The 23787-nt window shown below is 42.3% G+C and overlaps 1 protein-coding gene across 1 annotated transcript in view; it reads right to left on the bottom strand.

The window, feature by feature from the left end:
- CLVS1 (clavesin 1) overlaps positions 1–23472 on the bottom strand; it is a 113565-nt gene extending 90093 nt beyond the window's left edge. The window contains 2 exon segments of the mRNA XM_068396975.1: positions 23017–23414; positions 23416–23472. Of these exon segments, the coding sequence (XP_068253076.1) occupies positions 23017–23414; positions 23416–23472 (455 nt within the window).
- Positions 23473–23787: the final 315 nt, after the last annotated feature.

Raw genomic sequence — 23787 nt, 5'->3', positions numbered from 1 at the left:
TGTAATGACTCCAGTGAGTGAGGGTGAGGTGACTGATCCTTTTGAAGGGGAATTACTGAATACAGAGATCAAGTTTCATCAGCTCTATGCTACGCATCATTGCTAGCCTTTTACTAAGTGTAATTTTTTATGGATGATAGCAATGGAGCAAAACAGGTCTGCCTAAAAGAAGATAAAAATCTTTTTCTGTGAATTTAGGACCACTTATGCAGAATAAGTCAGGGAAAAGGAACAAAAACTGTTCAGATCCAGAGACAGCTACAACCACACGATGCTTTGCAAGTGAGGAAGTGAGCTTTCCTTGGATACGAGGGGTTGCTTTGACAAAATAGTCCTTTGGTAGGGTCTTTTATTTTGGGTTGTTTTTTTTTTTTGCCTTGAAGTTGTAAAATATGATTTTCTGAGAGAATTGCAAGACAAAGGAAAAAGAGGAGAGCCTAGAAGGGCTCCCTGCAACACAATAAACCAAGAGGAAATTTTTCAAAGCAGTAACCTGAACAAATTAATGTGACTCATTTAGAAATACAACAGTGTTTAGACTGGCTTTCTCAAAACAGATGAAATAATTATGGAACAAAAATACTAAAATGCAGGTTGCAAATTGAAAATTAGAAACTGCCAGGGTTACAGTTGCTCTCAAAATGCCCCCTGTGCAGGATCAACAGACAAAATAAGCTACAATAAATTTTTAAGTATGATTTCATATACCATAATCACAAAGAGAAAAATTAAACATATTTTAAAAGTCTAAGAGCAGTACTTCATAATTTTTGCTTACTTCTTTTTCTGTGAATGCAGTGGCTTGGTACATAATTTCCCTACTTCAAAAAAAGAAAAGAATGTATAATCTACCTGAAGCATTCAATCAATGTTTTACCTGTATTTCATTTTCAGGATTTAAAAACCCTAAAATTCTGCGATAAACTCTGCCTTTTAACCAAGATTACTAATTTCATGATCTAGCAGCATGAAGGCTTTTTCCTGGATGGGACGGGATGGATCTTCATGTCTGTGCTGCTTTTGGCTGGGATAGAGTTAATTTTCTTCATGGTGGCTGGTATGGGGCTGTGTTTTAGATTTGTGCTGAAAACAGTGTTGATAACACAGAGTTGTTTTTGTTACTGCTGAGCAGTGCTCACACAGTCAAGGCCTTTTCTGCTTCTCACACCACCCCACCAGTGAGTAGGCTGGGGGTGCACAAGGAGCTGGGAGGGGACACAGCCAGGACAGCCGACCACAACTGACCAAAGAGATATTCCATACTATATGACGTCATGCTCAGCATACAGAGCTGGGGGAAGAAGGAGGAAGGGGGGGGATGTTCAGAGTGATGGTGTTTGTCTTCCCAAGTAACTGTTACGCATGATGGAGCCCTGCTTTCCTGGGGATGGTTGAATACCTGCCTGCTGGTGGAACATAGTGAATGAATTCCTTGTTTTGCTTTGCTTGTGCATGTGGCTTTTGCTTTACCTATTAAACTGTCTTTATCTCAACTGATGAGTTTTCTCACTTTTACTCTTCCAATTCTCTCCCCCACCCTACCGGGCAGGAGTGAGCGAGTGGCTGTGGGGGGCTTAGTCGCCAGCTGGGGCTAAACCACGAAAGTGTCACATACTGACCACAATGGTGTGTAATAACTGTTTGAGATCCCAAAGAAGGCAGAAATAGGATTGTGGAGTCTTGTGTTGAATATATGGTAATGGTGAAAGGAAGCCCAGCCTGCTATTCTCTATTCCTCTGAAGCCAGTACAATTTTTCGGTACATGCCAGTTCCCAATAGGGTACAGATTAGTGTTGCAGGTGCAGTGTGGTCCTTGCTTTGGAATAGTAATGTTATCTTATTATTTTGGCAGACTATCAAATTTTCTTAGGAATTTCAAGTGAAAAACTATTTAAGTGATTTATAAACTATTACAATTCAATTGAGTTAAAAAGAGAATTTCATGTCAATTGTAATGTTAGGAATTCTGAAAGAAAAGTTTCATTAATTTCTTATTACACAAGTTATCAGCACCCTCCTAAATCACTCTAACCTCTGTCCAGTAGAGTATACTTATATGTGTGGATGTTTAGTCTCTGTCTTCTGGCAACCACTGTTTCAGGGTTTGCTGTTTCTGAGGGAAAGGGCTGCGTTTCAGGTTTCCTAAAAAACTGGAAGCTGTACAGTGATAATGTAATGTTTTATACTCTTCTATTTCTGTTTGTATTTTTTTTATAGTGAAATTAATATAATTAATTCCAATTTTTTTCACACTTCTAATAAGAATTCTCACATAGTCAATACAGAGAATTACTGAAGAAATGTGGTTGATTGAAGACACTAATCTACACTACTCATTCAGTCATAAATAATTGCTCATGGAGAAACATATGTAACAATTAAGTACAGAAAATAATAGCCAAAATTTTTGTACTTTTGAACTCAATGCACAATGACATCCTGCCAAACCTGATGTTGGTATTTGTAGGAGGCAGCTTTGGAACCAGTTAGCTAGAACAACCAGGATCTGTACTGCAAACACAAGCAGTAGGGATCACTTCAATGAAGATACAGACAGCAGGGAGGCCCTATTTTGTCAGAAGACACCAAAAAGAGGCAGAAAAGGGATCAGCAGACATCGCCACAGCAAATCTAGTTACATGGCCTTGAGAAAATGCCAGAAGGAAAACTTCAGTGTTAGAGGTAAATGTGAAAGTCTTGAACAAATAAATCATCCTTTGTTCTTTACTTACTCTTGTTTTCTGGAGAACAGTTGCATGCAGTCATTGGTACAAGCTTTTTTACAACGAAACACCTGATTTCTTCATCTATTCATTCCCATTAAAAAACGTTATAAAAACAGACGTCACAATTAATTTTCCTCGAGATCTAATTGGTTTGATGTTAAGAAAGTAAGGGATTGGGTGTTACCATGAACATATTATGGTTTATTGGAATAGCTGCACCTTGAAGTCTCTTTTAAAGGTAGCAAAGCTTACTTTTCAGGAGACAGCATTGAAGGTGCTTGCACCATAACAGGAAAGATACGGCCTTTGGAAAATTTAATATATAAAAGCTATAGTTTGGTATCATAGGATGGCTTGTTAAAATTGCAGGGTTTGTTAATACTACATTGGGTATCATGTTTTCTCTGTTACTGGCTCACAGTTTAGAGTGTATTGAAAGGGGAAAATTAGGCGGGGAGAGTCCATTCCTACAGATCTAATCACAGTCTTATGACACATTTGTTACAACAGCAGAATTCATTTGCTTAAAAGCAACTGTACTACATACTTCTTTTTATTCTAACCAATACTTTGACTTCACAAAAAGTGTTACTAAAAAGGCCTTAAGGCCATATCAGAGAAAAACTACAAGTGATCAAGTCTTTGCAAAATGAATCCAAACATCCTGCAGTTAGTTTCACCCACCAAAAACACACAAAAACCAGAGCGATTCCATCCTCTCTGTGGTTTTTCCCCTTGATCTGGTAGAACTCTCCACCACTCCATTGAACAGTTGAATTTGTTGGGGTTGCTCACATGCACGTGAGTATAAACATTACTGAATAAGACGTTATTAAAAAAATCTTTTCTTTGTCATCTTGCTCTTTGGAAATGCATGAACTCTTTAACGTGTAAACTTTTGAAAGAATAGATAAAGAGATTCCCTGGCTTCAGCCACGCAATCTTCTAACTCCTATGAGTGAAAAACATGAATTCATGACAGTTGAAAAACAGACTTTTAGTTCACCTATTCTGACCTAGTCAAGTGCACTAGTTTTATTAAGGGCCGCACAACATGACTGAAGGCATGAATTAGCCCATTTTTCATTCTAGAAATAGGAAACTACATGACATAGTACAGCACTGGAAGACCAAGGCACAATGGGACCTTGTGTGAGCAGGACATTGATGGACACCTTCCTCCCCTCTGCCTGGCCACAGCACTTCACCCCTGCACTCTGCTACTCCCCCAGTCCCAGCCAGAGCCTCTCCTCAGAGGACACAGCTAATCGAGGTGCAGAGCTATAAATCACACCTGCTTCTTGATGCTGGGCACTTCTTTCAGCATAACTATTTCCATTTTTTTCCTTTGCTTTTTTTCTGTTATCCTGCCATGCTCACACTGGAGCAATTCACCACATGCAGAAATGAGTCTCATCCATAGCTGGTGTGGCCTTCTTATTTGCTTGGAACCACCAGCCTGGCAAATGGTTGTTTTCTCAACATACCATTAACATAGTAAAAATTCTCATTTCTCTGGTTACTTCAGGATAAGAAAATAATGATTTTTTTTAATTGAAGATGCATTTTAGGCATCTATAGTGAGCCATAGCCTAGGCCAGGCTTAGATGGCAGTCACGAGATTTATTTTCCACCACACCTTTGGGAGATGTAGAGATTCTTTGGGGGATAAAAAAGTAGACAAAAGTGTTTTTCTTGTCCACCGTGGTGTAAGATCTGGACCAGGACTGAAGTCTGTGAGTCAGGGTGGGGGGCCATTTCAGGTTTCCTTTTGTAGTTTTCAGGAAGCAGGATTAAAGAAGACCTTGTCTTCAAGTCAGTGGAGTGACAAGTAGGAAACATTGAGTTATTTCTTCCCTGTGTCACTGATCTACTGTCTGAATGTGTTTAATCACTGCAAGCCCCTCCATCAGGCCCCAGCTGCCCTCCTGCCTTGGGATGCAGCCAGCTGCAAGCTCCTGGGCCCTGCCCTGGTGCTCCAGGGAGCCACCAGCGCTCCCAGCCCCCAGGGAGCCCTCTACCCCCCGACACACTCTTCTTCATTTAGGGAAAGTACAAATGCTTCTTTTCTCTTGTCCGTTTAGATTGCAAACTTTCTAGAGTGAGGGTTAAGCTTTGCTTTATTTTTTTCATCCTAGTGTGCTAGGACCCGGGTTAGGGCTGATAGTAAAAAATTAACAAATGCACATGCAAAATTGGTTTCGTTGTTGGTGAGCACAGACTAGCCAGTATTAGTGCAGTGTCCTTTTGGATATATCATGCGATAAGCAGTCATCTGGCTCAACAGCCGTGGTCTGGATGGACTGGGCAGGAATTTTGATGCAGCTGCATTTAAAGGCTGTGGCTGTAACTGATTGCATTTTATTACATTTGACCATTGCCTCTAGGCTACCTCCCTGCGTTATATGATAATATAACCTTTGATATTGACTGTCTTTCTCTGGCTCTAGTGCAGTTGAATGAGACAACACAGTAAACTCCTTAAAGTTCAAACCCACTCTAAGAAAGACATTATTTCTGACTTGGTAGGTCCAATAGTATTCAAGAACGACGTTTAATGTCCTGGAGACTAGACACTCAGCTGTGACAGAATCATACTCCAGTGGATTTCATAGTTAAGATGAAGGTGGCTTTACACTAATTACATTTCCTTGGATATATGGATGTGGCCACTGATTAGCAGGGCCAACAAGAGTTCTGAAGGCCCTCCTTGTGCTGTTGTCCTCAAGAGCAGCCACCAGGACAGGCCACGTAGATCCTACATTGGCTGCAGCATTACCTCCATGAATATGTAGCCAACGCTAGACCTGCACTGCCATTTCATGAACAGACACACTCAGTACTTCAGAAACGCCCTCCCGTGGAAAAAACTGAGATCTGAAAGTAAGACAGACACAAGAAAGCCCCATTCTCACCCACCTCATCTGCATACTCTTCCTGACAGAGTACTTGCTCACTGATGCTTTCCTTAATTCGCAGAACTTCTTTTACTGGGGTCATGTCAGAAAGCCCCTGTTGGAGGATTATTTCCAGATGGGCTACGTACCTATAAATTCTGCAATTTTCCATATTACAGATAGATAGCAACCTTTACCCAAAGTTGGAATACCTGCATTATTTAGTGGTTTCAAATAGGTTCTAATCCAGCAAGAAGGTTGCAATAGACCTTGGAGACAATGGGTTTTGCGACCATTATCCCCCTTAGCACACAGTGAGTGGGAGACACAGCTCCAGTGTAGGAAGCAATGACACTGGAACACCATAAAATATCAGAACTATCCAGTTTCACATATAACTGAGGCATAAAACACCCAGCATGTATTCAGTATCCCAGATGGGAAAGTTGCTTTTGCACAGCATCTTTTATATACAAGATAGTCTGTTGTACTTTTAGATACTAGAGCTTACTGATATAATCATAGAATCATAGAATATCTCAAGTTGGAATGGACCCATAAGGATCATCGAGTCCAACTCCCTGCTCCTCGCAGGACTACCTGAAACTAAAGCATATGACTAACAGCATTGTCCAGATGCTCCTTGAACTCTGACAAGCTTGGTGCCGTGACCACTTCCTTGGGGAACCTGTTGCAGTGACCAACCATCCTCTCAGCGAAGAACCTTTTCCTAATGCCCAACCTGAACTTCCCCAGACGCAGGTTCATTCTGTTTCCTCGTGTCCTATTGCTGGGCGTCAGAGAGAGGTGATCAGCACCTCCCCCTCCACTGCCACTTTGAGGAAGTTGAAGGCTGCGATGGGGTCACCCCTCAGCCTTCTCTTCTCCAAGCTGAACAGACCGAGTGACCTCAGCTGATCCTTGTAAGTCTTGCCCTCAAGACCTTTCACCATCTTTGTCACCCTCCTCTGGACACACTCTAACAGTTTGATGTCCTTCTTGTACTGAGGCGCCCAAAACTGCACACAGTACTCAAGGTGGGGCTGCACCAGTGCAGTGTAGAATGGGACAGTCACCAACCTCGACTAGCTAGCTATGCTGTACTTGATGTACCCCAGAACACGGTTGGACCTTTTTGCTGCCAGGGCATATTGTTGACTCATATTCAATTTGCCATCAACCCAAACCCCCAGATGTCTTTCCGCAGGGCTGCTCTCCAGCCTCTCGTCCCCCCGTTTGTACATATGACCAGGATTACCCCTTTCCGGACGGAGAATTCGGTACTTGCTCTTGCTAAACTTCATATGGTGACTGCCCAGCTCTCTAGTCTATCCAGATCTCTCTGTAAGGCCTCTCTGCCCTCAAGGGAGTCCACAGCTCGTCCTAGTTTAGTATCACCAGCAAACTTATTTAATGTGCATTCGATTCCTACATCCATTAAAGAGCACTGGCCCTAAAACTGAGCCCTGGGGAGCCCCACTGGTGACTCGCCTCCAGCCTAATGTAACCCTGTTTGCTATAACTCTTTGAGCCCAACTCATCAGCCAGTTGCTCACCCAACGCATTATGGACTTGTCTAGCTGCGTGCTGGACATTTTATCCAGAAGGATACTGTGAGAGGCAGTATCAAAAGCTCTGCTAAATCCAAAAACACCACATCTACTGGCTTCCCTTGGTCAACTAGATGGGTGACCTTGTCAAAAAAGTTGGTTAAGCAGAAGTTTATGTTTATGTTCTTAAATTGCAGGATAGCTTAAAGCACCTTCTGAGTTTATCATCTTCAGAGACCTTGACAAAAAAACAGGGGATAAAAAGTGATCTGACAGCATCTCATACATCTCCTGCACTGCATCATCATAAGTATTCCTAGTTTGTCTCTGACTTCTTCAGTAAAAAATCCAGTGATGAGGAGTCCACAGAGTGCCTCCATTACCTGTCCAGGTCCTTAATCAGCTTGATCATTGCAAAATGTTTTCTAATTTTCAGAAATCTAATTCTGTTTAAGATTACTTAATTTGCTTTTTTGCTGTATTCCCATCTCCAAGGAAATGGGGAACTTTTCACTGCCACCTTTTATTAATATGAACTTTTATACATAGGAAGATTTGTACCCCATCTTTTATTGTCCTTAACTTTTATTACATTATTACATTTTCCAGATTTCTTGTTTTACTATTCTTTTCTAGACTTAGCTCAGATTTGCCTCTCATGCTAGTACTTAGGTTACAGGTCTGTTGAGGTGAGAAAAGGTGAATAACTGCTGGTGTCCTGCAGACAACATTCTTGTAATATAGCTCAGAGACACTGCTTCCTCAATGATATCACCTTACCGTATCATTCCATTTGTAGTCCATCATTGACCCCCAAATCCTTTTGTGCCCAATCAGTATTTTCTCCATTAGTTAACCATGAGTACCTTATTTAACAATCCAAGAGGTGAGAAAATCCCAAGAGTGTCAAATGTGTCAGCCAGGACTAAAACAGTAATGGCAGGTATGTCTGGTGTCTCACAAGGCTCCTTGGCTTTTAACATGGAGTCTACATCTGATATGCCTCTTTTTGAAGTAAACCCCCAAATGATCTTGAATTACTTTTAAATGAATCATATAAAATGTTCTCTGAAAGAAAGTGAATGTACAAGTACCTGTGTATACATTTCAGCAGAGAATAATAATAAGATACTGGAAAAAGGAAAGGCATTCATCGACAGCTACGGCATACACAAATTGCCATTTTCCCCTGACTTGCAAAGCTCTTTTATTCAAACAGAATTGAAGGCTTTATCAGAGTGAAACTGAATTTAAATTGCAGTAGCCAGCTAAAAGTGGCTTACATGTAGATGGGTGCCTAAGAAATGGAAAAATTTCCTACCATCTCTCCCTAGGTCAGTTTATTCCTGCTCCTTTTTTATCTGTTTTCAAATGAATATTGCAGTGCATTTGGAAGTAGGATTTTTCAGCAGTCTTTTTCTCTTTCAATATAAATCACATTTCTCCTTTTGTACTTACACAACAGATGGGTAGGATTATCCCTGGGAAAACAAGGCAATGCATTCTTATTCAGAAACCTCACAAAGTGAGAACAGCTTAGAGGATCAGAGCTCCAAGATAACAGGAAAGGATGGAGATACCTTAGATAAGGTTATTGCACTCTGGTGTGGATTTTCCTGGTCAGAAATACCTATACAAAAGAAATTCTGTGTACTAACACATACCCTAGTATGGAGTATAGGCACCACTTATACTTTGTAGATTGATCTGTGCATATTTAATATACGACTGACATCTCTTGGATTTGCTGTGAAAGGAAGCCAGAAGGAAGGAAAGAGTGAAAGGTTTAGCACTGGCAAGGGGAGTGCATGTTCCTGATCACATCATAGCAGTAGCCTTGTGCTTGTTACCACTTTTTTTCACCTTTATTACTTCATTCATGTCTGAATGTATGGAATTCACTTCCTCTACTGGCACAGTATAAAACCAGAGGAGCTGAAATTATGGCTTTGTGGAATGGAGCACAGGATTATCTATGGGAAAGAACAAGGAAGGCATGGGGATGGGGAAGGCATGATTTGTAACTGGAACTTAATGAAGAAAAACATATTGGTCTAAAAAGGTAAAAAAAAAGTCTTGAGATTCCTGCTTTGTTAATTCAGACCATCAGCTGCATGTCTTGTAAAGTATGTGAGCGTACATGTCTTGTAAAGTACACGTGAGAGTGGTTCTACTGGATCAAACCAAAGGCTCCTCTGGCCCCAAATCCTCATTGTGACAGTGGCCAGCAGCAGGTCCCTAACAAGGGGTTTGATACACAGCAGGTTGGCAGGGCTAAAATAGAAAACATTTGCCTCTGAAAAGCAAAGATTTCTTCTTATGCATATTGATATGTTAGCTTCAAAAATATGGTAGTCAATAGCTTAGAATCTTACAGTTTCAATCAAATCCTGAATTTTGGCCCTTTAAAGATGTATTATGGGATATTATATAAATAATTGATATGCATTTTTCAAATAGATTGTTGTTGATCATATAGTATCATAACGTTACTTGATGCTGTGATTTATACTGCATATATGAAAGATAACTGGAACCCCACGTGTTAATGCATGCATAGACAAGTGCCATCCACTGTGCGTCTGCAATGGAAAAGTGGAAAAGTGATACCATCTTTCCATAAAGAAAAAGCACCAAAGAAGATATTTGCATATTTCCTTTCCCTTAAAAATTCAGCTTTACTGATGCAAGTTTGCTCAGCATGGGCAGAAAATAGGCAGTTACATAGGAAATAGTTCCAGAGGGAGGCTGACTGGCTGGCTTTGCCCTTCGTCTCCTGCTCCAAGTGGAACTTCCAGGAAGTTTCCAGCATGGTCTGGGAGCAAGGGATAGTTGCTTTTTACTGCCTCTGTGGTTGCTGCACCTATTAAAAATAAAAACTGTGAGACCGAAATCAGAATATAAGACAAAAATTTCCTCTTCCTCAAGGAGTGATTCCATTTTCTTCTCTTTAGGAATCAAGTCTCCAGTGATGGCTTATTAATTATGATGGTCCACCTGTTTTATTGGCTTACCTGTGTCAAAAGAGGCAAAACATCTTGTACAGAAGAGCTTTAAGTACTCCATTTTTAGGCTAGTTTATTGGAATGACTTTACTCCTCCATCCTTTCCCCTGGCCTCCACCTCTGTCTGGTCTGTTAAATTTTTTAGGTGCCTGTGGCAGGCAGCTGCTTCTACACTTCCTTATACTACCAAGACCATCCCAGAGATACATCCCAGTGCACCCAGTTGGTGCACTCTCATCAGTGCAACCACAGGAGCTGATGTCTCCCCTGTCCTCCACCCTCTCCAAGGTAGACAAGCACCCTGAAGCAGGGTGACTGTGGTGGCTGGGTAGAATTTACCCCAACATGCTGTTCAGCTGTTTCATGGAGCTCAGCACCCCTCACATCATGCACATCTTGAGCAAATTCATGCTGTCCACTGTAACTCCTCTGGGATCAGCCAGCCTGCTAACAGTAGCAGTTCCCAAGCATCCCTCGTGCTGCTTTGAGGGTGCTGGAAGTGGAGGATGCTCAGCACTTACCAAGGCGGGGTGAAAAAAGAGACTATTTTAATGTAAAATGCAATTGATACAGAGGCTTAGAATTCAGAGCAAGTAGTCTAAAATAAATCATGGCCTGGGGAAATAATATATCAAGAAATTATTAGAATTTAAATACTTCAAATATATTTAAGGATTCAAGCTCAATAGCTCCACTCTTTTCTGATGCTTCTTCTGCATGCGGTCCATTAAATAGGTACTCAGAGAATTACATTTTTTTTCCTTCCCTGACTCTTTGCAGTCTGTTCCTGCTGCAATGAATTAGTTTGCCTTAGCTCCCTTTAATTGGGTTGGCAAGTTAGAAACTGATCAGAATATCAAATATTTAGAAAACTTGATTTAGGAAAAGCTCCAACAAAAAATATTCTTATCTCTTCCCATGAAGTCTCACCTCAAAAAACTCCTATTTATAAGAGCATTCATTCATGGTTACCAGCTGTTTCCAAGGCTCAAAGGGACAAAGAGCCAAGTGGGATGTCATACTGTTTGGCTTCATACTATTCTATTGATATAGCTCTGTTATAATGTTCTTTTGCAGAACCCAGCTGGGAGGACGACAAACACAGCCCACATAGGAATATGGGTTATTTCCTAGGGACCAGGGACAAGTGCTATCACAACTGTATGCCGTTTCCCTTTTCTGCCACCCAGACATAAACCCTCACACAAAATTAGAGACAGTCTGGGAAGGAAGAGGATGTGTGTGCATGTGTGTGTATGTGTTTGTTGTGTACATGTGTTTGCATGTGTGTATTTTTCTTAATCAGCTGTCCTTCTCTCTAGTATAAAGCTTGGGAATTAGTTTTGGTTTCTTTTCTCCACAGGAGGGAGGTGGCGCAGGGCCACTTTCCAGTTTGCCCTTCGTTTCCTTTTGTTATCCCACAGGCCAGCTCCAGCAATTGTCTGTCTCACCCACTGGCACTGTCCTGCACAGCTCTTCAGTCAGCCCTCAGCCTGATACCATCCACTCACCTTCTCTTCACTCTCAATATGTGAGATTGAGATTATCCCCCCTCCATAGATATTTTTTTTTCCCTTTCAGTCAGGCTTGTCTTGTTCTTCAACATATGCTTCATAACTTTCCCAGCTGCTGTTTTTCTTTTTCTTTTTCAGACATTTTCTCTCTCTTCTTTGATTCCCTTCTCAGCCCTATCCAGGACTGTCACTTGTGTATGTTATTCTTCTGTCATTCATATGGATTACAACAGCCTTCCCAAACTTGGCTTCCATAATAAATGGTACTAACTGAATTAAGTTGCTGCCTCCAAGCAAATTAAAACATTTCAAGACAGAGCTCCTTTTCGTCATCTTTGTCCAACATTTAATTTGCACATCTGTTACTCCCTGAAATGAGTACTCTGCTTATGCTACGCTTTCCTTCCTTTACTACAGAATCACAGAATCACAGAATGTTAGGGATTGGAAGGGACCTCGAAAGATCATCTAGTCCAATGCCCCTGCCGGAGCAGGATTACCTAGACCATATCACACAGGAACGCGTGCAGGCGGGTTTTGAATGTCTCCAGAGAAGGACACTCCACAACCTCTCTGGGCAGCCTGTTCCAGTGTTCAGTTACCCTCACCGTAAAGAAGTTTTTTCCTCATATTTATGTGGAACCTCCTGTGTTCCAGCTTGCACCCATTGCCCCTTGTCCTGTCAAGGGATGTCACTGAGAAGATCCTGGCTCTATCCTCATGACACTCGACCTTTACATATTTATAAACATTAAGGAGGTCACCCCTCAGTCTCCTCTTCTCTAAGCTAAAGAGACCCAGCTCCCTCAGCCTCTCCTCATAAGGGAGATGTTCCACTCCCTTAATCATCTTCGTGGCTCTGCGCTGGACTCTCTCTAGCAGTTCCCTGTCCTTCTTGAACTGAGGGGCCCAGAACTGGACACAATATTCCAGATGCGGCCTCACCAGGGCAGAGTAGAGGGGGAGGAGAACCTCTCTTGACCTGCTAACCACACCCCTTCTAATACACCCCAGGATGCCATTGGCCTTCTTGGCCAAAAGGGCACATTGCTGGCTCATGGTCATCCTGCTGTCCACTAGGACCCCCAGGTCCCTTTCCCCTACGCTGCTCTCCAACAGGTCTGTCCCCAACTTGTACTCATACATGGGGTTGTTCTTGCCCAGATGCAGGACTCTACACTTGCCCTTGTTATATTTCATTAAGTTTCTCCCCGCCCAACTCTCCAGCCTGTCCAGGTCTCTCTGAATGGCTGCGCAGCCTTCCGTTGTGTCAGCCACTCCTCCCAGTTTTGTGTCATCAGCGAACTTGCTGACAGTGCACTCTATTCCCTCATCCAAGTCATTAATGAATATATTGAATAGAACTGGTCCCAGTACCGACCCTTGAGGAACTCCGCTAGACACAGGCCTCCAACTGGACTCTGTCCCATTGACCACCACTCTCTGGCTTCTTTCCTTCAGCCAGTTCATAATCCACCTCACTACCCGATCATTCAGACCACACTTCCTCAGTTTAGCTGCGAGGATGCTGTGGGAGACCGTGTCAAATGCTTTACTGAAATCGAGATAGACCACATCCACAGCTTTACCATCATCTATCCACCGGGTTATGTCCTCATAAAAGGCTATCAAGTTGGTTAAGCATGACTTCCCCTTGGTGAAGCCATGTTGACTGCCCCTAATGATCCCCCTATCCTTGATGTGCCTAGAGACAGCACCAAGGACAAGTTGTTCCATTACCTTTCCGGGGATGGAGGTGAGGCTGACCGGTCTATAGTTACCCGGGTCCTCCTTCTTGCCCTTTTTGAAGATTGGAGTGACATTCGCTTTCCTCCAGTCCTCAGGCACCTCTCCCGTTGCCCACGACTTAGCAAAGATGATGGAGATTGGCCTAGCAATGATTTCCGCCAGCTCCCTCAGCACCCGCGGGTGCATCCCATCAGGGCCCATGGATTTATGGACATCCAGATTGCTTAATTGGTCCCTGACCCAGTCCTCATCAACCAAGACAGATTCCTCCTCTATCCTGACTTCTTCTGGGGCCTCAGGGGTCCGGGGCTCCTCAGGACAGCCTCCAGCAGTATAGACAGAGGCAAAGAAGGCATTCAGTAACTCCGCCTTCTTTTTATCCTCTGTCTCCAGGGCCCCCACCTCATTCATCAGTGGGTCTACATTGCCTCTAGTGTTGGCTTTACCTGCAATGTATTTGAAGAAGCCCTTTCTGTTGTCCTTGACCTCTCTTGCAAGGTTTAATTCCAAGGAGGCCTTAGCTTTCCTAGTTGCCTCCCTACATCCTCTGACAACAGACTTCTATTCCTCCCAAGTGGCCAGCCCCTCCTTCCATGATCTGTACACCCTCTTCTTCCACTTGAGTTTGCCCAGCAGTTCCCTGTTTAACCATGCAGGTTTTCTGGTACCCTTCCTTGACTTCCTATCTGCTGGGATGCTCTGATCTTGAGCTCGGAAGAAGCAGTCCTTGAATGCTAACCAACTATCTTGGGCCCCCTTACCTTCTAGTACCCTGTCCCATGGGATTTCCCCTAGCAATTGCTTGAAAAGGCCAAAGTTGGCCCTCCTGAAGTCCAGGGTTGTGATTTTGCTAGCTATTCTGTTCCTGCCACATGAGATCCTGAACTCTACCATCTCATGGTTACTACAACCAAGGCTGCCCTCAACCTTCACCTCTTCAACCAGACCCTCCTTGTTAGCGAGAACAAGATCCAGCAACGGTTCTCTCCTAGTTGGCTCATCCACCATTTGCATCAGAAAGTTATCATCAATGCACTGGAGGAACCTCCTGGACTGAGGATGGCTGGCTGAGTAGGTCTTCCAGCAAATATCAGGGTAGTTGAAATCCCCCATGACAACCAGGCCCTGTAATTGCGAGACTGCTCTCAGCTGCCTGTAGAAGGCCTCATCACCCTCCTCATCCTGATCAGGTGGCCTGTAACAGACACCCACAACAGTATCACCCCTGCCAGCCTGCCCCTTAATTCGCACCCACAAACTCTCAACTCACTCCTGATCCGCCTCTGGACAGAACTCAATACATTCTAGATGCTCACTCACATAAAGAGCAACTCCACCACCTCTCCTTAGTGGCCTGTCTTTCCTGAAGAGGACATAGCCATCCATGACCACATTCCAGTCATGCGAGGTGTCCCACCAAGTCTCTGTAATTGCCACTAGATCATAGCCCCCCGACCGAACATGGATTTCTAACTCCGCCTTTTTATTCCCCATGCTGCGTGCATTGGTGTACAGGCATTTCAGGGAGCGAGCTGAGCACACCGATTTCACCCCAGGGGGATGGGAGGCCTCCTGGTCTACCTCAACACTAGAGCGTTGCCCCAGTGGTGCAAGCCCAGCTACAACCCCATCCCCCTTTGAATCTAGTTTAAAGCTCTCCGAAGGAGCCCTGCTAATTCCTGGATTTTGTTTGGATTTTACTACCCTGGATTTTGTTACCATTTCAGACTGGCTCAGTAATGTAATAATGTAACACAAATTATTTTTTAATACAGTGCACTTCTAGGCTACTTATTGGTCAATGCAATGCTTCTACCACAACCTCAATCTGCATTACTGTAAGCATCTCCTAACCAAACAAAAAAACTTGCTGTGTAAAAATCATGCTGGTGTTAGGGCTGGCTTTATTTCAGCCATAATCTCTCATAATAAACAGATATGAGGCTGAGTTATTGCCACAGTTTGCCTGTGACTATAAATCAGTCTCAACAGATGTTTATTCCATCATATTCTATTAAGCATCTGAGATTATCCATGAAATATATTGGAATAATCAGCATTTGCGACATATTCATTTATACCAACAGGATCTGCTGATGATAATATCCTTGTAATTACACCACTACAAGCATTCTCAGCAAGGACATCATTTTTTCTGTCGTGATCCTTTAAAATATTTATAGCTGCCAATTTACTGTTATGTCAGAGTATTTCACAGAATCACAGAATCGTCCTGTTTGGAAAGGACCTTTAAGATCGTCGAGTGCAACCATTAACCTAACACTACCAAGTCAACCACTAAACAATATCCCTAAGCACCACATTTACTCGCCTTTTAAATACCTCCAGGGATGGTGACAAAACCACTTCCCTGGGCAGCCTGTACCACTGCTTGACAACCCTTTCAATGAAGAAATTTTTCCTGATATACAATCTAAACCTCCCCTGGTACAACTTGAGGCTGTTTCCTCTCGTCCTGTCACTTGTTACTCGAGAGAAGAGACTAGCACCCTCCTTGCTGCAACCTCCTTTCAGGTACTTGTAGTCAGCAATAAGGTCTCCCCTCAGCCTCCTTTACTCCAGATTAAACAACCCCAGTTTCCTCAGCCGCTCCTCATAAAACTTGTTCTCCAGACCCTTCACCAGCTTTGTTGCCCTTCTCTGGACTCTCTCCAGCACCTCAATGTCTTTCTTGTAGTGACAGCCCAAAACTGAACACAGTATTCAAGGTGTGGCCTTACCAGTGCCGAGTACAGGGGGACGATCACTTCCCTATCACTATTTCTGATACAAACCAGGATGCTATTGGCCTTGGCCACCTGGGCACACTGCTGGCTCATATTCAGCCAGCCATCGATCAACGCCCTCAAGTTCTTTTTCCACCAGGCAGCTTTCCAGCCACTCTTCCCCCAGTCTGTAGCGTTGCATGGGGTTGTTGTACCCCAAGTGCAGGACCCGACATTTAGCCTTGTTGAACCTCATACTGTTGGCCTCAGTCCATTGATCCAACCTGTCGAGATCCCTTTGCAGAGCCTTCCTACCTTCCAGGAGATCAACACTCCCGCCCAACTTAGTGTCATCTGCCAGCTTACTGAGGGTGCACTTGATCTCCTCATCCAGATCATTGATAAAGATATTGAACAGAACTGGCCCCAACACTGAGCCCTGGGGAACAGCACTTGTGACTGGCCGCCAGCTCGATTTCCTTGCCCTGTAGCCTATCTCAATACACTCTCCTACAGAATGGTAAGTATCTGTCATTTGAGATTCTTTGGTTAACAAAAGAGAATTTATGACTAGCAGCTGACTTGGGAAGGTATGCTGTAAACAAAGAAGCAGTTTTTTCCTTTTGATTTACAGAAATTTTGGAGCTATTTGACAGCTTCTAAGACAAAACAGTCGAAACATGAAGATAGAAATTAATTACTATTTTGCTGCAAAAGACAATGGGCAACCTTCTGCCCCCCTACCCCAAGACCCTGTTCTCAGAAGATCAGCACGCAACCCATGTATCATGATTGGAGATAGCCCTCATGCTGGCTCTCTACACAGAAATAAATTTCACTCTGGCTGAACAACCTTGAAGGAAATATCTTTACTTGGAAGATTAATGAACACCTTCTGCTGAATTACTTGTTCACCCAAAACCCCCATCTCCCAGGTGTATGAGCAGGGTATATTAGAAGGCACTGGCAGACTTAGAAACAGCTGTGGTAGGTAGTGAACGCTTTCTTCAATCCGGCAACCAAAAAGGCACTCTTATCTGACTTCTTTAAAAGCTTCAGTTTCACTAGAGATGCATCAGAGGAGTGAGGGTTTAGATTTGGTGAGACTGATGAAATGAGAAAGTATAAGAAAGAGTATTAGTAATCCAGCACATGGCACATTTATGTTTATGTGAAATCCTGGTTCAGGTCTTAGCAAAATTGTACGTTTGTATGTAAGCATGTATTTGTTTTACAAAGTGGGATTTTTTTTTTTACCTGTCTTTATCACTCCACAATTTCCATTTAAAAATAAGGTGCTCTGTAACCAGTTGTATGTGTGAAGCCTCTGTGGGTTTTGGGTGAGTTCACACCTTGTAGTTGGATTATTCTGCACGTCTCAGGACGGAACTCTGATCAAAGTGAATGATGACCCTCCCTGCGTGGATTCTCTAGTGTACAGTAATATAGTTCAAGATTTTTCCTCTCCCTCAGTGTGGAACTAATCTGATCTCTTTCTTTTATATCCATCTGCTCCTTTTCACTTATTCAATACCTCTGAAGTTTTCTGTTCTGTATTATATGTGATGAACATTGACTAACATATCCGAAATATACTATGCAGAACCTAGAGAGAAAGTGATGACATCACCTCTAAGAAACCTGTCTAAAAAATAGAGCAAAATCGAACCAATGCAGCACATGCTAAATGAATGAAAACCTGGCACCATGATAGATCTCAGCTAGTGATTGGGAGATAAGAATTATAATTCCTTGTGGTTTTTTCCTAGTCATCAAGGAGGTTTTGATCAAAACAATAATCACTATCTTGTTCAATGATGTGGAAGCAAAGATAAAATTCTCACTAGTGAACTTTGCAGATGTCATAAAAACCTTGCAATGATAATTGATGAGGAGGATAGGTTTAGCTCTGCAGAAGAGCGTGAATCACATGCTAGACTGTGCCCACATTATGGATGAGAATGTATGACACATCTACCAGTGATGTTTGTATTTTAGGAAACAGTGACTTTAAAGCAGATTTGAGATGAACATGAGCTCAAAATGTGATAGAGTAGCTAAGAAAACAGTGACAATCTTATATCTAAAAGGAGAGAAATACTGAACAGAAGAGTATGAGATGGTGTTACCACATGATGGTGTATTAGTGAAAGTCTGCATTCAGTTCATCCATCTGCATATTAGCAACAATGCTAAAATGATAGGAAACATCTAGTAAAGAATGATAAGGAGTATTAGCAACCTTGAAAACCTTCCTAATTCTGAGAGTAAAGAAGTTCATTCCATCTAAGCTTTGGCAGCATAAATATACTACAAGCTATCCATCATCTTTGCTAAGTCGTGGGCAACGGGAGAGGTGCCTGAGGACTGGAGGAAAGTGAATGTCACTCCAGTCTTCAAAAAGGGCAAGAAGGAGGACCCGGGTAACTATAGACCGGTCAGCCTCACCTCCATCCCCGGAAAGGTAATGGAACAACTTGTCCTTGGTGCTGTCCCTAGGCACATCAAGGATAGGGAGATCATTAGGGGCAGTCAACATGGCTTCACCAAGGGGAAGTCATGCTTAACCAACTTGATAGCCTTTTATGAGGACATAACCCGGTGGATAGATGATGGTAAAGCTGTGGATGTGGTCTATCTCGATTTCAGTAAAGCATTTGACACGGTCTCCCACAGCATCCTCGCAGCTAAACTGAGGAAGTGTGGTCTGGATGATCGGGTAGTGAGGTGGATTGTGAACTGGCTGAAGGAAAGAAGCCAGAGAGTGGTGGTCAATGGGACAGAGTCCAGTTGGAGGCCTGTGTCTAGCGGAGTCCCTCAAGGGTCGGTACTGGGACCAGTACTATTCAATATATTCATTAATGACTTGGATGAGGGAATAGAGTGCACTGTCTGCAAGTTCGCTGATGACACAAAACTGGGAGGAGTGGCTGACACAACGGAAGGCTGCGCAGCCATTCAGAGAGACCTGGACAGGCTGGAGAGTTGGGCGGGGAGAAACTTAATGAAATATAACAAGGGCAAGTGTAGAGTCCTGCATCTGGGCAAGAACAACCCCATGTATGAGTACAAGTTGGGGACAGACCTGTTGGAGAGCAGCGTAGGGGAAAGGGACCTGGGGGTCCTAGTGGACAGCAGGATGACCATGAGCCAGCAGTGTGCCCTTGTGGCCAAGAAGGCCAATGGCATCCTGGGGTGTATTAGAAGGGGTGTGGTTAGCAGGTGAAGAGAGGTTCTCCTCCCCCTCTACTCTGCCCTGGTGAGGCCGCATCTGGAATATTGTGTCCAGTTCTGGGCCCCTCAGTTCAAGAAGGACAGGGAACTGCTAGAGAGAGTCCAGCGCAGAGCCACGAAGATGATTAAGGGAGTGGAACATCTCCCTTATGAGGAGAGACTGAGGGAGCTGGGTCTCTTTAGCTTAGAGAAGAGGAGACTGAGGGGTGACCTCATTAATGTTTATAAATATGTAAAGGTCGAGTGTCATGAGGATAGAGCCAGGATCTTCTCAGTGACATCCCTTGACAGGACAAGGGGCAATGGGTGCAAGCTGGAACACAGGAGGTTCCACATAAATATGAGGAAAAACTTTTTTACGGTGAGGGTGACCGAACACTGGAACAGGCTGCCCAGAGAGGTTGTGGAGTGTCCTTCTCTGGAGACATTCAAAACCCGCCTGCACGCGTTCCTGTGTGATATGATCTAGGTAATCCTGCTCCGGCAGGGGGATTGAACTAGATATCTTTCGAGGTCCCTTCCAATCCCTAACATTCTGTGATTCTGTGATTCTGTGATTAAAGTATACTTTACTCTAGTACAGCAGTACTTTGCAGAACATTATCTTTGCTGTGCTGGCTGCCCACAAGTATGTTCTTTACCTTGTGGACAGCACAAGATTGTTTTACCCTCAAGGTAAAGGGTGTTTTACCTTCACCATGGTTAAAAGGGAACACAAGAACTACTGCTGTAGAGTAGCTAATATACTATCTTCTTGTTGCCTGATAGTAACTTACCGTACATTGCTGCACCCTCAGTGAATTCAAAAGTAGGTTAAAAGATGACATCATCAGGACACATGAGTACAAACATGGGAAGCTGTCATATTTTTGTGGTGCTTTTAAATCAACACAACCCAGCAGCTGGAAGCTGAAGCTGGAAACATTGAGACTGGAAATTGAAACCTATTTTTCTAGAAGTGTTAGATCTATTGATTACATTCTTGAAGCTGAAATTACAAATGTTTCTAAAAGCTCACGTAGAAGTTTTATCTTTGATACAGGGAAACCCTTAAAAATATCTTGGATCTGATTTGTTCAAGCAGTCACATTACACAAATAATGACATTTCCTTTTAAAAATCTATATATAGAACCAAAAAGTTTTGAAGCTGCTTCTGCGTCCTTGGCCTGTGATCCCTACAGCCACCATACTGCCAGGAGTATAAATGGTAAGAACATCTGGACTAAAAATAAGTTTCTGGATTATAGCTATGCTGATTTTAAATGATCCTTTATAAATTATGATTCCTTTATAAATCATCCCTTATAAATTATGATTTAATCACAAAGGAAGAGAAGATACAACCAGCTGCAAATGAGATTAAAGTTTGGGAAGGCATGCTGAAGGCTGAGCTCTTACTCTTGCATGTCAGCATCACAGCATCATATGAATTGATTGCATTAGCGTTCAGCTGAAATGTAAGCTTGTAAACATCTTGCCATCACTGAAGACACATCTATAGAAAGGTTGCCCAAGACACATGTAAGATATACACAATGCCTATTTGTTTGAGGGGTTTTCTAAAATATGTATGAATATATACTACTTCTGGTCAATGACCTGCTTCCCTACTGCTTAATAGGACATTGCACTCATCATTTCCTGTTCCTTAACGGCTTTTCCTCTTGTTGATGTCTTTAGACAGTAAAAAAGGAGATCATACCTCTATTTACTTACAGCCCAAATCCTGTCCCAAATCCTTGTAGCACTTGCAGTGCTACAAAAGCTCACAGAAATGACAGTTCTTGTCATTCGCATCTATAGAGGAGTTGAGCTTCAGTGGCTGAAGAGAGGTAAAATTTGCAAGTGATTTTTAATTTCACTGAGGAGCCTTAGGAAAGTATATCCTATCCTATTTGCCTCAGCCTTTCTTCTTTGAAGGTTAAAATTACATTTTCAGAAACAAGGTGTCTTGCATGCAGGCTCACTTTGGTTTTTGCACACACACATATACACATATATATGGATGCATACTAAAGGACTTGCAGAAAATTCTGCAAAATCTGGCAGAAATCAATGTTCTGTCAAAATCTCAGTGCAGAAGCCTTAGACAGCAGCACTTTCAGCTTTCCAAGAGCAGGACTTGATGTACAAGGTTAATCACAAGGATTCATTTTGTTCAGGGATCAGAAATCCAAAGCTGGCTCTATATAATACCTAAATCCTGTAATGCAACCAGCAGAGCCACAGTGCTTCTGTCCTCTAAAACCAACACTTTCTAATAATTCGAGATGCCTGTTGATTCATCTTTCTTTTCAGGCCAATTGCTAAAGGAAGGGTTTTGTGGTTGGAAAAAAGGCAAGCTCACAGTTCAGAAATACAGGGGATAAACTGCTGGCCCCTTTGTAGTCAATAGGACTTTTATCACTGGCTTCAGTTCTGGATTTCACCAAATACTTATGTATATGCAAAGTTACATTTCTGTAACTTTTTCTGTACATTTATTTTTCCAATGTAAAGGAAAATTAGAAATACTTATGAACTCTGTTTTCACATGGAGATGAAAGGTTTTCCCAGCAAGCAACTAACATGAAAAATTGCAGGCATACGTGTATTGTTCTCTAACAACTTGTATAATATGAATTCAAAGCTCCAATGTATTGACTCCTAAGGATAAGACACTTTCATGGGCAACTTTAGAATATGCCAAGAAAAAATCCTACCTGGAACTCATTAGAATTTATGATACTCAAAATCTGAACCTGAATTTTGTTCTTTGATCTATTTTTTATCAAAAATCAGCAGAACACATGGCAATCCTACAGCTGATTACATTTTGTTATGTCACTGTGAAGGCAGGGAAAATGGAATGGAATGACTTCTGACAAAGAGGACAATGTGACCATGATAATCCTGGACTAGTCCCTTTTCTCTCTATCACTTCAAATAGGTAGTGAAAACAGACTAATCACATTAACATTTAAGGGCATCATTTTATAATAATGGCTGAGAGACATCTTTGTTCATAGCATTCTGTAAAGAAGTGACCCGAATAGAAAAAACACTTTGCATGAATCTCCCATTTATCACACTAACAAGTATGCACCAACCAGAGTGTGTAGAAATTACAATGCAGTTTGTGGAAATCTCATAACACAGGCTGTAATTCCTGAAATGGTTAAACAAAAGAAAAATTATCTGTTAAGAAGTCTGGAGACAGAATAAATATGGTCAGTTCCTTCTGCACCAGAAAAGCTATGAGAACCCCAATATGTTTTGAGACATTTGCTTTCTCTCAACCTGTTCAGATAGTCTATGATATTACTGAAGCAATCCTTTAATAAGCATTAATGTATTTATAGCAAACAGACACTATCTGGCTAAAAACTGGGAATGTTTATGGAAAAACCATGAGCTACTTATCTGACACACTGATATACCCTTATCTCTCAATGGTGTTATGTTTGAAGAATGAGAGGTGATCAGATCAGATGACAGTTTTAGAGAAACAGATTCATGGTTACAAAATATTTTACTGAAAATGGCCTTGTTACTTCAAGGATGGTCACAAATACTGAGTTACAATTTGAGTGTGAGTATATGTAAAAAGATAAAGACACTATCTACATTTACCTACTCTGATCCCAGTTGGCTGCAAAAAGCAGAAGAATCTTCCTGCCACAGTGGTCACGATTTTCCAGTACTCCCGGGAATCCATCTGTCAGAGCCCGTTTGATTCCAGGATCATCAGCCTTGAAGTTCTTGAACATGTCCAGATTTAATTGGCGGTACTGGAAGTACTGAGCCAGCAGTCTGAAGGCCTCAGTTTGGTGAAACTTTCTGGCTCGGAGAAATCTCAAGATGAAGGCATCATCTGTACGTAAAAACCCAATGTCAGGTCTCGTAATGATCATGTCCCTCACTTGCTGGATGTCCTGATGCAAAATGTCTGGGTTTTCATTCAGTTCTAGGCGGGCTTTCTCTATAGTTTCTGGACTAAGTCCAGCTTGTAAATGGGTCATCTCTGCAAAAACCTCTTTTCCAAGTCCTTAACTTCAGATATTTTAGTAGGAGAAGTGCTGATCCCATTCAATCGTTGCTCTGCTGTGAGCGTGAGCCATTCAGAAGCTTTTTGTTATCAAGCTGATATCTGACAAATGAAAGTGAAGGGCTTTTCTTATTCTTGCAGAAAGAGTAACAGGCAGTTCACATGTAGTATAATCCATCCAAAGGAAAGTGCTATTTATTCCATCACTTACTAAAAAAAAAAAGCAAATATATAAAAGATAGATTAAATATGCATATAAAGCTTACACAAATGCATTTCTGAACTTTATATAGCAATAACATTGTTCTGTGTGCTCCATATGTAACAGAATAGCAGTCAAATAATTTCAGAATGGG

The sequence above is a fragment of the Nyctibius grandis genome, chromosome 3 (genome assembly GCF_013368605.1).
Source record: "Nyctibius grandis isolate bNycGra1 chromosome 3, bNycGra1.pri, whole genome shotgun sequence".
NCBI lineage: Eukaryota > Metazoa > Chordata > Aves > Nyctibiiformes > Nyctibiidae > Nyctibius > Nyctibius grandis.
Note: the sequence above shows the minus strand (reverse complement) of the source record. Positions and strands in the feature narration are given on the sequence as shown.